The sequence below is a fragment of the Drosophila nasuta genome, chromosome 3 (assembly GCF_023558535.2).
Source record: "Drosophila nasuta strain 15112-1781.00 chromosome 3, ASM2355853v1, whole genome shotgun sequence".
NCBI lineage: Eukaryota > Metazoa > Arthropoda > Insecta > Diptera > Drosophilidae > Drosophila > Drosophila nasuta.
The window spans coordinates 6,049,824-6,068,803 of NC_083457.1; the positions used below are offsets into that span (position 1 = coordinate 6,049,824).

At 42.1% G+C, this 18,980-nt stretch overlaps 1 protein-coding gene across 5 annotated transcripts in view; it reads left to right on the forward strand.

Moving 5' to 3' along the window:
- LOC132790650 (nephrin) overlaps window positions 1-18,980 on the forward strand; it is an 80,048-nt gene that overhangs the window by 6,648 nt on the left and 54,420 nt on the right. For all 5 annotated transcript variants that reach the window (XM_060799274.1, XM_060799270.1, XM_060799271.1 and 2 more), the window contains exon 2: window positions 12,401-12,745. In XM_060799274.1, coding sequence (XP_060655257.1) covers window positions 12,401-12,745 — 345 coding nt within the window. The remainder of the gene's footprint in view (window positions 1-12,400; window positions 12,746-18,980) is intronic.

The window sequence follows — 18,980 nt, forward strand, 5'->3', positions numbered from 1 at the left end:
TCAAAAGCAAGCATTTGTTTTTTTTTTAGAAGAAAGTTGTATTACAGATTTCTTTAAGATACTCATATTGTTGTATTACAGATTTCTTTAAGATACTCATATTGCCAACTTTGAATAAACGAAATTACTAAATTCATCATTAAATGCGTACATACGCATTTTTTAAAATATATGTATATTTGGAATGAATCAATTTGTTTACGTAAAATATTAGTAAGCGTTTAATAGAAAAGGGATTCGTCGCAAATTTTATTGCGACACTAAATAACTGTATTCGATTTTCATTATTGAAACAAGCTTCATTTTCAATTCATTTGTCTTTCGACACGTAGTTTTGTTCAGGTGTAAAAAAGTAGTAAGCGTCGAACTGAATCTAAAAAGAAATCATTTTTCATTATTAAAACATTTACCACAATTTTCCATATATGCATTTGTCTATGTGTTAAACTCAGACAATAAATTGCAAAAACATTTCGATTTTTGGTTTATAATTTTCTTATTTGTTTTATGGTTAGAAATAACACATTTGTTTGCATTTCAAAATATAGTTAAATACGTACAAATTTAAGTATTGAGAATACTAGAAAGTGATGAATTTGTTTGGGACTAAGAAAAGTGATAGGCATCTATAAAAATTTAAGACGAGTTCTTAGAAAATTAAATAGAATAGAAAATGCTGACAAATGTTATCATTCAAACAAATATTAATTTCAACAAGTTTATTTTCTTCTAAATAAAAATTGCGAAGACAAATTCATTTTGGGGTTAAGCTTACCATTTTGTTAAATGATAATGAAGTACTCTATCATTTCAATTTCTTTTTGATATATCATTAAATTTCGTTTACAGGTTATTTGAAACTTTGAATTTCGATAGTTTGCGTTGCTTCGTGACTCACGTGCAATGTGTCCAGCTCTAGTTCCGAATGCCTTGTGCAACATGTGTTCTCATGCGTGAGTGTTTGTGTGTGTGTGTGTGTGTGTGTTTATGTGGATGTATGAGTTAGGGGCGTCTCTGCATATTTTATGCAGATTCGATAAGTTTGCAGCACAACAATAATAACTACAACAACAACAAACGAGAGCAAGCTCGAGCAAATGGAGTCGAGTTGTTTATGTTGTTGTTGTTCATATTGGAAATTAATATTTGATCAGCATGGCAAACATGCGATTTGTGAGTTACACGAGTTACATGTTGCGCGTGGCAAGTCGAAGTTACGTTTTATAGTTGCTGCAGCTGCCGGCAACATGAATCGCTTATGATCGCAGCCCTAATTGTTGTCTTTGTTTTTTCTTTTTATTTTTTGATTGTACCTCACAAAAAAAAAGCTGTGTGACGCGTGTTGAACCGGTTAGCAGCTGCCGCTTTGCCTCATGCCGCTTACCGGTTGCCAGTTGCCTGTTGCTGCCACTTGGCACTAGCAACTTGCTTTACGACAGCTGCAGCGCCCAAGTCTGTCTCTGTCGCTGTCAGTGGCTCATCTAGAGAAACCGCATCTTCTGGACAGCTTATCGCTGCATCGTGTGAACTTTGAGCGATTCTGCCTCCTCACTCCGTCGTCTTTGTTGCGTGCCACGCTTTGTGCCACGCTTCAGTAAACACGACTCGACTCGACGCAACTCGTCTCGTCTCGTCTGTGACGAGTCAGTTGCACACCTTTTACACGACCTGTCCTTCTCAGCACTGTTTATTCCCTAACCGTGCCCCCTTCTCTCCTCTGCCTTGTCCTGTGTGCTGTCCAGTTGACGTGTGGTTCCGCTTCGTCGACTCGCCGACTTGCCGGTGACCCCATCACTCGACTGGACTGGACTGGACTGAACTGGGCTGGGGGCATGTGTGAAAATCAGTGACGCGGCATTTGCTGGGAACTGGAACTGGGATAACCTTAGCGTGGCTTCCAACGTCGCTTCGCTTCACTTTTAATTGCGACAGAGAAAGAAAAATTCGTTTTTCCTCAGCAACAATTGCTGGGAACATGAAACAACAGCAACAGCTACAGCTCAGCTCTGCTCAGCCCGCCCACAGTTCTTCTCCCATCGCATTGAATTTCACACAACTCGACATGCTTCATTGGGCAGCTGGACAACAACACCCGCTCTAACTGGCATCTCCAATCCCATCCACAATCTCATATCCATTCCCAGCGTCATCGTCATCGGCATCTTCATCCGCCATGCTTCTCGCATTGTCGTTCGATTGCGCAAACATTATTTGTGTGCACAGATTTTTGCCTCATTCCAAACCCAAATCCGAGCCCAAACCCAAACCCTAACCCAAAACTCAGACTCAATACCAATTCCAATAGCAATCCCAGTCGCAATTCTGGTAACTTGAGTCCTGTTAACCCTTGCCCGACCAGCAGCATTCAGCAAACGCAGTATTATTTTGCTGACCCGATGGGGTGACTTCCTTTGTCATCTCGCTGTGTGTCTGTATGTGTGTGTGTGTGTGGGAGTGTGTCTGGTTGTGTGTATACGTCTCGAGTAATTTGGGCAAACAATGAAAGCACTGGTACTTTAGACGTCGTACACGCGTTTGCAGCTCAAACGGCAATTAAAGCACACAATAAGCTGACAAACACTTGGCAGCTTTCAGCCACAACTGCGAGGCGATGGTGCAAGCTGTATGCTGTATGCCCCAAGCCGCAAGTTGCCGCTGGCTGTCGACTATAAGCAACAGCGACAGCGACAGCCCGCAGGTGGCATTATTAACAGCAAAAATTTTAGACGCTTTGCATTATATTGACAAACAAGCGCAGCGATAACGACGATACTATTAATAATTCATAATTTATTCATGCCATTTTTGTAACATTAAATGCAAAGGGTTCTGACAACGTGATTATAAGAAGTTTCAAGTCCTCTGTCGAGCAGAGTAAACACAAATGAATGAGAGTTTTTCAATAGTTTTCAATGCAAAACATATTTATTCACGATATGTTTTTTTGGTATCAGCTTAGAAACTATTTTTATAATATTTGGAAGGAACCCTTTATTCATTCAGAGTCTTTATTTCTTGGATACCATATTTCAGTTAAGCTATCAGAAACTAAAAGTTCTGGCTTAAAAATTATTGTTAAAATTATGTCAAATAAAAGTACACAACCAAATGTAAATTATATTAAATCTTAAAATTTCAATCTCACAATAAAATTTCCTTGTTGAATATAAAATTGATGCATTATAAACAAATACCAATATTATAAATTAATTCGAACTCTTCTAAGAATAAGATCTTTAATGAGCATTAATAAATTTACTGATACTGATAATTTGAGTTGCTAGAATTTGATATTGCGTGTATCATATCAATATTTTGCAGTTCAAGGTAGAATGCCAATTAATTTCTCCGTATCTCTTTGTCTATCTAATTGATTGCCTATGAAGGGAATTTCTATGCGAATGAATCGACGATGATACCTATCCATATTTTATCATCGGCTAGCAAAGACCACTTCCCACATACTTTTCCAGAGGGAATGTTTTTCAACGACTCTTTCACTGCTTTCTATCTCTCCCTTTTGCTGTATTCCTTTATTTTCTTTCTTTAGCAGTCGATTCCAGCTGAAAGTTCACATACCTCAACTTTGGCTAACACGCCCCATATCTGTACTCATAATTTTCCCAATTTTTTTTTTCTTGTCTGCTGTGGCAAGTGCAACTAGTCTTTTGCTGCTGCTGTTGCTGCTGTTGCAACTGTCGCACAGGTTGCCACTGCTTCAATTTTCAAAATATTTAAGAGGCAAGTTGGCAACAAAAAAATATACTGCCAATCTGAAGAGTTGCCCGAATACCGAACACACCGAATACAAAGAATGGAATACGGAATGCCGTTGGCGGTCAGTCGTAAGTCGAAAGTGAGACTGGTGGAGAAAGAGGGGCTGAGGAGAGACGGAGTGGAGACGACAGGCGAAACCACTGTCAAGTGTATGAATATTCGAGAATAAAATTTGCGTCTGTTAATGGCATCAGTTTCGCAATAGCCATATCAGCTATTTGGACCAAATTCTTGAGTGGCCTGGCTGCCTGACTGCCTGACGTCCTGACTGCTGACTGCTGGTGAGGGGGCGGCGGTGCCACGCCCACTGTCAGCTACTGTTGTCGCACGCACCACTTTCACTCCGGCCGGAAATTGCTGCATCAGCGTATAGAAATTTTTGGTTTATGCCCAAGCACACACACACACAGTCCGAAGAGAGAGAGAGACACACACACACACACATACATAGAAGACTCTGTGCCTACCTCAGGCTCTGAGCTGGCTGCTACTGCCGCACCGTCGTTCCACAGCTCCACCTCTCCACCGCTGACCTCAGCAAAGTGGCTGCCACACATGATATTAGCCATGTTGGCTTACTTTGCTTTGGATATTTCCGCCTTCCACTTTGCTGCCCATGACTCCCTTCCTATCCCTGTTTCTCCCTCTTTGTGTGTGTGTGAGGCTTTCAAATATGAAATTTATTCAAGTCACTCTGGTTTAATGTTTGGAAATGGACAGCAAATAACTTTGAAAGCGTTACAATAACAACAGCAACAACTGAGCACTGAAAAGCCCTATTGCATTCGCCTGAATTGAGAATTTAAGTTGAAATTGAAGTTTGGCTTTCGCTACACAATAATGAAGATGGAGATAAACATGAAGATGAGAATGAAAATGAAGATGAAGATGATAATGATGACAAGTTCTTTTGCCCAGGCGGACGCAACCTTTTTCAGCTGATGAGTTTATTGTGCAGAAATTGCTGAGCAGGGGGACTGGGGAATGGGTGAGAGAGGGGTGACAGTCTACACCTATGTGGCTAGTTTGCAATTATGGTAATTTGTGTGTGGTAGTGTGTGTGCCCCTAATATGTATCAGGCAAAGACTCGATAGTCACTGCGATATTTGCGCTCCTCAATTTCGATTTAACAGAAATGATTTTTTAAAGATAATATTTCGAAGGCCCATAAAAGAGAAAGAGAGAGAGATGGAGAAAGTGATGGAGGAGGGTGGAGGGAAGGGGAACTCTCAACTCGACTCGGCTCTCAACCCACTTCCAATTATCCAGTTTTCAATCTCGGGAAGAACCCCAGAAGGTCTTTGTGGAAAGGCCCACCCACTGGAGACATTGGCGCATAAATTGATTGGATGATGTCGCTTTTTATGTCGTTTGTCCCTCTATATCCTGTCTCTCCGTCTGTCTTGTATTTGTTGTTGTTGCTTCTGCTTTTGTTCTTGTTGCCGATTCCCTTTTTCAGTTTCAGTTTTTTTTTCTTGTGCCATCTTCTTTCGTGATTTTCGTGTCCTTATTTTGTGAATTTCATAAGCGTATGCGATGCGTAGCATGTGTTATAAATAAATCAAGCATACTGGGAGCAATCTTTCAGATGGTTGTCGTTGAAACAGCTTTCGATATCTCCTCTAGGCGGCAGACCGCTGTGTTTTGTGTGTGCGGAGATACATTGGCATTTAATTTAAATGCCGTCGAGTGCTAGGCATTTGTCCAACTCCCTTCGCAGCGTATCAGCGATCAGCAATTCCTCTTAAAAAAAAAAACATATGCATTAAGAGCAGAACTTTTGTTGGCAGTATTTGGCGCTTGTTGCGTGTACTAACCAAATTATTTTCCTGGCGGAACATATCTTCAAATCACTCGAAAACAATGGCCTAATTTTTCCCACAATTGTACAAAAGTCAAACAAAAGGAAAAAAGGGGACTTGCCCCTATTTTAATGCGACCAGCTAATTGAGGGGCATCTGTGCATGAATATGTATGTGAGTAAACGAATATGAGTGCGAGTGCGATTGTGAGTGCGATTGCGATTATGTGTACTCGCTGTTTGACAGGTCGTTGTCAGAGCGGTGGCAAAAAACTATTCATAAACTGAGAGTGCTCTAAAAGGTCTTCAACACGATGACCACTTTAATCAAATGCAACACTGACAACATCCCACTTTGAATCGCCATTGAAAAATATTCCACGCTTGCTTCAAATGGCTTTTGTTTTTAATACAAACTACGCAGAATAAAACATTATAATTTCTCTTAATAACCGTTCTTTGAAAATGTTCACTTTAATAAATAAGAACGTTTTTAAGCGATGTGTATAATTTTCTTTTATGGAAAACTAGTACAGCTTTAATTTTAGCATATATACTAAGATATTTTACATAAAATGTAATATTTTTGTAATTCGCATAATATTATGCGAACTCTGCGATATTTTTAGCTTTGAAAATTAAACATTTAATATTTTCATTGTATGGAACGAAAGGTGGCTGATTTAAAATGTTTTAATTATGAATTGCATATTTTTAAAGCTGGAAAGTATAAGTTTGTAAGAATTATATCTTACTTCAAATTGAAAATTTTTGTTGAAGTTTTTGCAGTGCTCCACTGTTAACTATGCTGTGAGATAAGCGCTATTGATTTTTAATAAAAACAAGACATTGTAGTATTATTCTTAATATATAATAACATAGATTAATATAACATATTGAAAAAATACCAAAGGCTATATTTGATATATTGGCATACTAATATATTCAAAGTACGCAAAATTCTAGTTTGTCAACCAAAACCTACAATTTTTATCCGATCGCTACCAAGGCTATAAAACCCCTCTACCCTACAGGTAACGGGTATAAAAATATAATATTATGCATATAACAATTGTTATGCAAATTATTAATAATTTGTAATTTGAAAATGTTGTGATGCAAATAAACATCTTATTAGGAGCTAATTAAGCATTATTTGTCGCCATGAAAATTGCAATTTTTATGCTTCGCTTATTGAACTTTTCGGCATTACCAGCAATGTTCAAGAATTTTAAAAGGCTAAATGGAAGGAGGTAGGAGTAAAATGCGTCGTACCGCAAAATATTCGTAGTTAATTCATAAATAAAATTGTTGTTGCAGCATTTTAAGCGTGAGTTACCTTGTTGCCTGCCACACTTTGCAGCATTTCTAGTCCAATAAAAAAAACGGGAAACCAAGGGTAAGTTGCGCTTGGCAAGTTGCGGCAAACCTCGGTCTCCTTATGCTGTGTCCTTCAGTTACACCGCTAATAATGTTGTCGGTGATTATGGCACGACTCCTTTTGCGGTATTTCTCCTAATGCTGATGGAAATAATGCGGGTAATATGCCTGCCCTAGGCTGCTTCTTTTGTTGAAACTGCAACTGCAATTGCAACAGCGCTGCCATTGTGAATCATTGTTTTACTTAAACTTCATACACTGGTAGTTATGGCACTTTCTGCCACAAGCTGAATGAAACTATAGCTTGCGGTACCTCTTGGGCATTTCGCGATAGTTTTCAATTCGCCACAATAGTTAGCGAATTGTTTCTCCTGTAGAAACCAAGGGGCCCAAAAGGCTTATTTAATGTGTGGCAACTAATTCAATACATGTTACATAAATGTCTAAAGTTTTTTTTTAATTTTGTGAATCAAATCGGTTGGATTTCAAAATATTGTATTTTTATTTTTTCGACAATTCTGACAACTCAGTCAAACATTCTAAGTTAACAATATTTGTTCTATGGATAAGTATTGATACATTTTCCTATTATAGGTATAAATTTAATCTATTTTGTATTCCTAATAAAAGTAACTAAACAGATTGTTAATTTTTGATATCATCAAAAATGTTTAACATTTTTATTTTATTATTGTCAAATAATACATAATATTTGTCCAATGCACCGGAATTGATAAATTTCCTCATTGTGAATGTTAAACGACTTTGAGTCAATATGCGTTTCTGCCTTCATATAGGAGTAACAATTAGTTAGATTATTGCTGTCAACCAAAACAAACAAATAAAAAAAAAACAATTTAACAGCTGAAACTGAAATTTCGAAACATCTATGTAATTTGCCTCAAACTTTTCTTTTATTATATTCGCTACCCATAGGATAGAAGTGTATATTTTGAGTGTAGTTCTATTTCAATATACCAAATATAAACTTCGGTATATTATATTATATTAATTTGTTATATTTCTAGAATTTGCTTTTATTGAAAATGGGAAGCGAGTGTCTCATAGTCAATCACACTCGACTGTAGCTTCCCCACTTGCTTTATTATTAAACAAAGTTGATACGATTTTTGTTTAACATGACAAGAATTTGTAGAGATTATGCGAGAGTTTTGTGATGTTCTTAAACTATCTAGTGAATCATTTATGTGGCAACTATATTTCATTAGGTGCCAAGATATTCTATAAACTGAGCAGAGCAGCGTCTGCCTTGGGATGAGGTTCTGCAGTGCCGCAATGTTTATACATAGTTTCCAGATGGCAGAAGCCAAAACAAATGGGCACAGGAGTCAAACAGTTTGCGGAGCAGCCAATAAAGTGCAGCTTCTGCTGCACGTACGCGTCTGAAGCGTACTGGAGGTGCTGCTGTGTTGCAGAATTGCATGCACCATTAGCCGAAAAGGTCGCGCATCTATTGTTATATTGCAGTCGCAGGAGGAGAAGCACAAAGCAGCAGATGGGAGACAGAAGGCGTCGCATAAGGGGATGTGGCGCAATTGGACACACAATATTTTATAACGAAATTTGTCGAGCAGCAGAGTTGCATGCAAAGCACGTTGCCGCTGACAGCGAGGCGTGGTCCCAAGCCATAGTCTTGGTCCTTGGGCGTGCCACAAGACAAGACTGGCAGCTGGGAGTTGGCTGTTGGCTGTGTGCAAAGCAAAGGTGGCGCGGTGGCTCAGACTGCGGCCCCGATTGACGTCGCATACATGCCAAACGAAGCTGGATCAGCATCCGGCAACTGCGACAATAAGCTGCAGCCCAGCCTATTTTGGCAGCTTACGTGGCAGCCACGCCCACATTGGCCAAAAAATCTTCAGCAACTCGATTCTCGATTCTCGGTCACTAAATATGAAGATGAAGCAGCAGCAGTAGAAGCAGCAAGCAGGCCGTAAAAAAAAAGAACGCGCACGATTTGGCAGTGTGAAAATCATAATCGTCAAATTAACGCGCGTCCTGACGCTGAAGCAAAATTTCGCAGGACTCAAATTGGTGCTTGACGGCAAAATGCGGGTGTTGGGCACAAATACTACGTGAGCATTTAAAGCAAAAGCGAATAAAACTTAAGTGCTGCCATGTGTGTGTGTGTGGAAGAGATTGGACGCCAGCTGGGCAAGAAAGGGAGCGGGGAAGGGAATCTGTCGCTCCACCCTCCAAGGCCACTCTCAGGTGTCACTCGATCCTTGGGCCTACGCTAAGCGCCGGGACGACCCTCGTTAAAGCAATCTGCGCAAGGCTGAAAGGGCTGCTTAATCAGCGGAGGCCATGACAGATAACTGGCTGGGCGGGAGCAGGAATCATCATCGTTTGACTGCGTCAGCATCAGCGTCATAAAGGGTATAAGCAATGGGTGCGTCCTCTTCACACATACGTCACTGGGCTAGTTCTCCGGCTGAGCAGTTAGGCAGCTCATCAGCTCGCTGCCATCCTTCTGCGTTCCCAGTTTCAGCCAGAAGCGGTTGAGGCCATCAAATTTCAGTCATAACAATAACACTGATAGTCCCGCTCGTAAAATAAAACCCTTTTTGCCCACTGCCGCATTGTTGGAGCACTGTGGCCGGGATTTGTGTGCGGATGTTCGCTCTGAGTGCACACACACATGTGTGCGTGCGTGTGTGCTTGAATGTTGTTTCCACTTCCAGCTCTGAAAACAATCAAGTCCGCGACACGACACGACACGAAAAACAACGCAGAGCAACACACAGGACACTGAAATTCGACAATGGCACTTGGGCACTTGGGAACTGTGACGAGAGGTCGTAGCTTAGGTTAGCCTCCCTTCCTCCCCCTCAACTTCTTCCTTAAGCTTTACTTCGAGCACTGGGGGCGCGGTCAAAAGGCGACGCCTAAAGCATTTAAATCCTTTTCGCACTTTGCCATCTCGCTGTGTCGCGTTGTCTCCGCTTGTTGCTTGTGTTTTTTTTTTCCCCCTCCCATCTACTATTTCCGGCCGCAATTCGTGTGCCACACGTATATGACATACGAACTAAGTGTGTGTGTGTGTGGGTGAACTCCTCGTCATGCTTCAATTTCAGTGTTATGGTGACAGCTCTCGAATGTCTGTGAGTGCCTAATACACCCATCGCATGTGCCAGAAAATGGGTTTCCCTTCAAGCCGTAAAATAGGAATTTACTTTATTAAAATTTTTCGCTTGAAAAATATGAGACAACAACAATGGCAATGAAGACGCCGACAAAACAACAAGCTACGCAAATTTGTTGGAAAACCAGTCACACGCACACACACACATACACACACACACACACACATCCTCTAGGGGCATGGCCTGGTTTGCCAATGATGCGCCCATCATGAACGAGGTAAAAATTTACTCAACTATGAACTCTCTCGCACCAAAGCCAAAGTCGAACCGAAACCAACAACCCACAACCCTCTGAGTATGAGTGAGAGTGTGTGTATGTGTGTGTGGGTGTGCGTAGCTGTGTCCGTGTCTGTGTGTCTGTGAAATAGGCTCGAATTTGCGTAGAGCGTGCGTCGACAGGGCAAAGGTTATGGCCGCGCCTGCTGCTGGCAAGGGTTCCCGAGACACAGAGCTCGGGCTCCTGCGTTTGACAGTTTCATCCAGATAAGCAGAGGGACCAGGGGGGTAGTGGCTGGTGGGTTGGGGTTGGGGCTGGGGCTGGGGTTGGGTAACTGAGAGCGAGACTAGGCAGCTGAAAATTTATATAAATTGACAGTAATGCTGGCTGCTGCCTGCCTGCCTGCGAATTGTGCCCCGAGAACAATAACAACAACTTCTATGCTAAATTGCGCGACAACGACAAGCTTGGATGGAGTAGGGGAATGGGGGGGTTCAGTTGGATTGGGGTTCAACTGGATCGTATCACATTCTTCGCCAAATTATGTACGAAAAAGGAAAATAATGAAATCGTAAAGAGTTGGCCTAACCCGACGATCCTAGTGTCGCTCTTAAATTGAGCCTCCCCCAATCCCACTTTCAATCCCCTTCCCACCTAAATTCCTGCCAGATTTATGCATGTATACGAGTGTATTGTATTTAAAATTCATTTCTCTGCCGTTTTCCTTGCTCTCTCTCAGACATCATGTGTATGCAAATAGTGGCCATATTAATCATTTGCCCCAGGACACAAGGCATATTTGCTTTTCGCCTGCGGTCTGCTTTTTTTAAATTTAATCATATTTTTATTTTTTGTTTTCGCGTATGCTAGAAAAATGAAATGGAATTTTATCTAGCACTCTAAAATTCCCCCTTTCGTTGTGGTATTTAAAACTGCATTTCGGCGTTTATAAATAAACAGCTACTCCTCCAACTCCAACTCTGATTCGTGATCCAGCACTTTTCGGCCATATGCACGCATCCTGCGACTCCTCCCGCTACACAGATCCAGTTTGAAATTTATGAAAGCGCCGCAGCACGAATAAAGTGCACTGAACAGAGACTGGGAACGGGAATGGGAACGGGAAGGGGAACGGGAAGGGGATCAGGACTCGGCGCAGTGGCAGTGGCACTAAAACAACTGTAGCTGCCTGATGGCCGCGTTAAATGCTTTTGTTGATTCTGGGCTCGGCTCCGGGCAGCGGCATCCTCGTTTTGTTGTTCCTCTTTTTTACACAATTTAATAGTTTTGACGGAGGTGGAGGTGGAGAGACTGGAGACTGGCAAAGAAATAAACTGCCGGCGACTCTGACTGCAGTCTGCAATAAGTCTTGGCAAACAGTCGCTGGACCACGCCCACAATTGGCTTTTGTGCGATGACGGCACAACGGCAACGTTTTTTGTTTGTGCCGGGGAAAATGTGTTTGTTTTTCATTAAAAAACTTTTCATTTTGAACGGTCAAAGTTCGGCTCCAACTCGAGCAACTCCAGCTCTATGCCTAGGCTCCAATTGCAAAGCTATGCGGCAGCTTAGTGGCGAGACAAGACTGTGCAACACTGGCGGTGGCATCTACTGTTTTATTGCGGTCAGGATTTGCTATTTAGGGGCTTGCCATGCGGCTGCTCCATTGTCTCATTGTGCCACTCCAGGCACAAGACAGAGACGGAGACGGAGTCGGAGAAGCAGCAGCAGGCGTCATTTCATTGTTTTTCCTCTGGGCTGGGTAAATACACATTTCATAATTCAGTGCTGTTAAAAGCTGCGCGACCATTGAAAGTCACGTTTCTAATAGAAATGAGGCCAACTTCGCAGCAGCAGTAAATCCCCGCAGCACATCAATGAAATGAAGCTGCCAAAGAGACGGCATGCGCTGCCAAAGACAACAGACGACAAACGACTGACGACAAACGGCTGACGACAGACGACTCACGACAAAGAACAAACGACAAAGGACAAAAGGATATGCAGCACAATTAATCAACCATTTTGCTAACGATCTCTCCATCTATTTCTCTTTGCAGTTGTCGCATTACTCCTGCTGCCCGCATTGGTCCATGGCCAGCAGCAAAAGTTTCGCACCACTCCGCACGATCTGCAAGTGCTCGAAGGAGCCGAGGCCATGATGCGCTGCGAGGTGGCCAACGTAGCCGGTGCCGTGCAGTGGACAAAGGATGGCTTCGCACTCGGCTTCTCGGCTGTTATACCCGGTTTTCCACGCTACTCAGTGCTGGGAGATCGACGACAGGGCGTCTACAATCTGCGCATCTCGAATGCCTCCACGCACGACGATGCCGAGTATCAGTGCCAGGTGGGGCCAGCCCGCCTCAACTCTGCGATTCGCGCCAATGCCAAGCTGACTGTCATATGTAAGTACACAGTGAAAAAAATAAATTCCATTTAAACTAAGCACACCGAGAAATACTTATGGTAACCACAGTTCTTGCCTGCATTAATGTGTTCGTATAGAATTTACGCATATTTGTAAGCAAAGACTAATTTATGTTAAATTCCATTCCACACATTAAGAAAACTTACATTAAAAAAATAATTGTAAATAGAAAAAAAGGGCTACAGCTTTTGGTTCTTAAATGCTTTGGTCGGCAATCTGGCATATTTTCTGACGCTATGGTATATTTTGTATTTCATAGAATATCGATATACCAAATACAGCCTTTGGAATATTTCAGTACTTTTTCATTGTATTATTTTGACATATTTTACGATTAATATTCTCCACCGTTTCGCATTTATTGAAAATGAGTAACTAGCACACTCGACTCTAATTTTCTTACTTTTTTCGTTGGTTTCCCGAGACACCGAAATCATACTATATATACATAAGTACTTTCCATTTTATTATTCACATTTCTTATTTATTTATTTTTGATTTATTTCAATTGTCACATGAAGCTAATATATTTTATTATCTGAATATTATATAAAAAAGCCTAGATGAATTCAGAACATTGGATAACTGCAGCATCTGATTCTTAATTCAAGAATGTTGCTCGAAATCTGTGGCAGAAATTTTGAGTACATGTAACGATTATAATCGCTAGTTATAGGGCATTATAACATTGTTTTTTTTCTGAGTGTTGTCACACAATCACACACACACACATGCTGTGTGTGGGTGTCAAGCTAACAAATGCGGCGCATGTATTCGGGGTCGAGTTTGCGCTGCTTGCAGCATCAATTAATTCAAGTAATAAATACAATTTGTCCCGCCGCTGTCCGCTCACCGCATTCACCACTTGCAGCTCTCTTCGCGTCTTGTTGGTTTCCTCCTCATTGCACCTACAGAAGCTGCACTTGCATATTTAAATTGAAGGAAAGAGTGAGTGTCATGCGGGTGGCCAGAATGCTGGCTGACTGGCTGGCTGGTTGCTTGGTTGACAGTCTTCCTTGGTTGCTGCTTGTCGCTGCCAACATTTATTGTCAGCAATTTGCAAAGCAACAGCAATTGGAACAACAGCAGCGAGGAAAGCAGCAGAAGCAGCATCAACAATGTGCGAGCTGAGCTGAATTTAGCGCAGTTTATTGCTCCAAGGAGTCGGAGTCGGAGTCGAAGCTGACACTGCCAGGACTAAGCCAGAAGGAGTGGCAGAAGAAGAGCGCAGCGTGAAGGGGAATTTCAGCATTTTCAAACTGAAGCGAAATGAATTTATTTTTGTTTTTAGTGTTGCTCTTACGAGTCTGTCTCGCTCCCTCTCTCGCTCTCTGTCTCTTTTTCTCTGTGTGTCATTGCATTGTTATTCCTGCTGTGGAGTAATGACTTTGAATGTGTGGGTACTCCTGTTGCTGTTGCTTTTCCAGCTCTATCTGCCGTTGCTGTTGTTGTCGTTGTTGTTGTTGTTGCTGTTGTAATCACTCAAGAAATTGCGCTACATTTGATGACAGCGATTTTCATTTCCTTTGCCTCGTTTGGCTGTCGTCTATGCGAGACTTTCCACAACTAGACCCACTTCTTTGACGGTCCATGGCAACGACAACGACGAGAGAACGTCTTGCCCAAGGCAAACACACACACACACACATGGTTATATATATAAATATATTTTTATATATAAAAGTATATATTTGTATGTGTGTGTATATATGCGCATGCCTAATGACGTTTGTTTAGTTAATTACGCGCCATGAGCTGTGACAATGATGATGTGTGCCGTGGAGCCTTAGAAAAACTCAAAGAACGAAAGCTCCACAGTGCGTGCCTCTGTGTGTGTGTGTGTGTGTGTGTGTGTGTGTTGCTTGGATTCATATAAGCTCGTTAGTTATTGCTGATTTTGTTGTTGCCGCCGCCGCTGCTGCTGCTGCTGCTGCTGAGGCAAAAGGTCGCATGCCGGCGCCTCTGTCTGCTCCTTCGTCAGCCGCCATGAAGAAATGTTTGTCATAATTGTCGGTACTTGTGAGTCCTCGTTGCGCGTTCCCCAACAACAGTCCTTCTGCCCCTCCAGCATCGCATCACACCCACTGCACATATGTATTCACTGTGAATGTGAATGTGTGACTGTGACTGTGGATGTGGATGAGGATGAAGATGAGGATGAGGACGGGGTCTGTGCGTGTCTGGTTCTCTTTGTTTTGTAATGGAATCTACTATGTTTCACTGAATGACTGAAATGTGTAGCCAAGTATGTACATATGTAGCATACATATTCCTCAAGTATGTAGCTATGTTACTAAGAGCATCTATATGTGTATGTGTGAGTGTTTTATGTGTGTGTGCTTGTGTTTGTGTGTGCCCCATAGGCATCCATGGGAACACGTGCGACATTATTGCAGCAATTAGCCTCGGCAAAATGTAGACAAATGTGTAATAATTCAATTAAGTTCAAGTTACAATTATTTGATTTATTTATTAAGCTAATTTTTCGCATTGGCTTCCTCGTCTTCGACGATATTGATTAATGCTCGTATTCAGAAGAGGAATTCCCTTTGTTATGTCACTTCGCTGTCAGTAAACCGAATTCCTTACAACACCTCCTCGGTTGCCCGGCAATATGGAGAGAGAAACCAGAGCTGCTGTAATCTCAGTTATTGTTTTGTTGCGAACAATTAAAGCGAAAGCAATTTTAATAGAAGTTCTCGGGGCGAGAAATGTCATTTGAATATGTGAAATAATAAAAAATTCATCAGCTTTAACTACAGCATTTACTTGGCATCTGCATTCGACTTCATTTTAGCTTAGCTTGTAAAAATACAAAGCATTCCATTATTGATTGTTTAATGTTTTCGATATAAGTGCAAACAGATTTCAAAGTCATGCACTCTTCTCACAAATCCCAATTGTCTCGTCTGGCAACTGACTCCCTTGGTAACTGCTAATCAAACAGACTTGCTCGTAATTGTCTCCTTTAACCTTTGGGCCTCACAAGTTGGCAAAAGAAATTGCGGAAAAAGTGGTAGGCAAAGCGTTTGAGTGGCATTTATGCTTGGATGAATTTTCATTTAATCAATTCTACAATCTATCTCTCAGCTCTCTGTTGCCTTTCTTTTAATCTTGTGTCTCTGTCTGTGGTATCTTTCTCTAATTAAAATGGCATATGCAACGCAACCAAACGCAACGCATCGCAACGCAACGAAACGCAGAACAAACCTAATGAACAAACCTTTGTCGTTCGCAAATTTAATTTGAAACACTCGAAACGAGGCAGCTGCAAAGTTCTTCAGCAACTAATTTCAACGAACGCTGTCCGCTTAGCTGAAAACTTTCATGGACCCAACTGCACGCCCACACAAATACATACACACACACACACTCACACAGACTCTCAGATACACAGACACACGTGAGAGCGCAATTAGATTATAAGTTGGCACAGTAAAGAACTTTTGCACACAAAAGTCCACGTGCAAATTTATGGAAATTTAGAAAATGTTCGCATGCCATTAATTTTTAAAAACGCAACCAAAAAACACATATGCCGCAAGGCGAGCAAGGTCCAAAAGTTTTTGCAGTCAAAGCGTAGGGACCCGGACCCAGACCCGGACCCGGGCCCGGACCCGGACTGCGACTGGCATCGGTAACTGAACCTGGGCACCAGTTTCAGCTCCAGCTCGAGCACAGCACAATGGAATTCAAGGCATGCACGGCGCAAAAAAAAAAATACAAAAAAAAATGTAAAATGGAGAAAAATCCAGAGCTGCCTTTATAAATTTTGAATACAAAGCAGCATTGAAAAATTTAAAGAAAAATAAGAGGGTTGGATTTCTTCTTTTTTTTGCTTTTTCTTTTTTTTTGTGGAGCTGCTTTTTTGTGTTATGCAATGGCCGGCTGCAGTCGTGAAACTGAAAGCGGAAGGCAGGGGGGAAATCGCAGCTTCCTCTGGCCACAGAGAAGAATGGCTGCCAATAAACGCACTGTATTGATTTTGAAATGGTCAAGAATTTGCCGCATTTCCGCTCATTTCGTCGGAAAAATTGTGCTGTAATTGCAGTGCAAATGATCAAAGTTTTGCTCGAGCTGAGTTTACATTGCTGCGAACACTTGAATAATGGCAAAGCATTTGTTTTCTGACCTTAAAGTCACAGCAGCTACATCAAGCATCCGCACTCTGGGAGCCCATGTCAGAGATGTAAGTAATTTTGAGTATGATTGGGACACTGAGAGCGACTTCAGCTTCAACTCCGACTCCAACTCCGATTCTGACTCCAACTTCATATACAGCCTTGTAGACTCCCCACGAAATTCCTCGCAAGAAGCGAAAAAGTTGACGTCAAATGGAAAAATTGCCAATTCTTGCTTTTTTCTTATCCTCTACAAAAAAAAATAAAGAAGGAAAATGAAGGAGGAAAAAAGAATGAATGTGGGTGGTAGGAGATGTAGTGGGGAAAATAAAGAAAGAGTGGAGAAATATTTCAACGCATAAAACTTTTATGAGGCGTACTATTAGTGGGTTAGCGGGGCTGAGCTTCAGCACCGCCTGAATTCATGGCAAATTGCACTTTATACACCCTTTCCTACCACCTCTACCTCGACCCGAGCTTAAAGCGGGAGCAGGAGCGGGAGCTGGAGCAGCCTCCAACAATGGCTGCATAAATTATTTGCAGCCAGGCAACGCGTGGGTCTTTGCAACGCCCCCGATTCCAGTCCCAATCGCAATCCGAGTCGCAACCTGGCAGCAGAGCAACTGCATAAAATTTAATCAACGAAACGCTGCCAGAGAGTAATGCTCGTATGTTTCAGATTTCAGAGTAGGGGCAACTTGCCGCTGACCCTGTAGCTACCTGCCACATGCGAACTGCAATTCCAGTTGCAACTACACAACTAGTACGTCTGTAACAACTAAGTTCGCTCTTGATCGCATATAGCGCCAATTGTGTCGACGACGACGACGTCGACTTCGACGACGACAGCTTTCGCATTCTTCTGGCGTCTGGGCTGTGCGTCGACGATGTGCCTCGCACATGTCAATAATCAAATACAATTTGCATACCAATCAACAATGCACACACACACTCACGTACTTGCCCCGGGAGTTGCAAGCGCCCCTTGTTACACATATCAAACTGCATTTTCCATCGACTTTGTACAAGGAAAAAAATCATGAAATATACATCCAACTGCATGTTGGCTTTTTTTTTAAACAAAAAACAAAATCGAACCGAGTTCTCGCTGCTGCTACAATATTCCAAATATTATGCATTTCCAATGCAACACTCTCGTATCTCGCGTCTCGCTTCGCTTCCCCTTTCGCCCCAACGTTCCTCGGGGCATCCTGCCGACACCAATTTGTTGTCGCTGCAACTGACAAGACATGCGACATGGTTAGCTTTAGTTTACTGCATTTTCGCTTTATTGTTCGTTTTAATTGTAGTTGTCGCAACAGTTTTCCATGCAATTAAAGTGTTTCTCTCTGTAGTGAAATTTATGTAGCCTGCTTTTAGGGGCGTATACAAAAATTACTTATGCGCCTCGTGAAACTAAAATACGCTTCGATGCAGCGATGAAGGTGGCTCCTTATTAGAGGCAATTGGATGCCAAAGGGCCTCATCAGGCTTTCAACGCATACTTGCATATTTTGTATGTTTATATGTATGAGAGGGTCGCACCTTGTGTGTGTTTTTGTTGACGCGCTGCGAGATTGCGGATGTGTGTGTGAGTGTGTGTCGCGGGATTTTGTGTTTATGTATTTGATTTATGCATAATAATTTAATGCGCCCAGAGCTATGCAAATAAAATTCACAAACAACGCGACAGCTTCGAGGCATCTGAGGGCAGCTGAGCATCATCGTCATCATCCAGGCATCCAAGCAGAGCAACGCTAAGGCTAAAGCTATCAATGGGCCACGGGCGCGGTCGGTGTTGATTTCATTTGGTGGCAACAAAAGCAATTACCTTGACGCAGTGGCTCATGCGGCACACGGCTCTGTCTCTTCATCAGCAGCTCGTTCCCTGCATAAGAGTGTATACATAAAATGCAACTGTGTGTGTATGTGTGAGTGTATGAGTGAATGAGGTACCTGCCTCATACAGCGTTGCACGACATTAAGCATTCATTTTGCATGCAACAACTACAGCAGCTCGACAGCAGCAGCAGCAACAGCAGCAGGCAACATATGTTGCATGTCAAATGCATTTCCACCCACTTCTTCTTC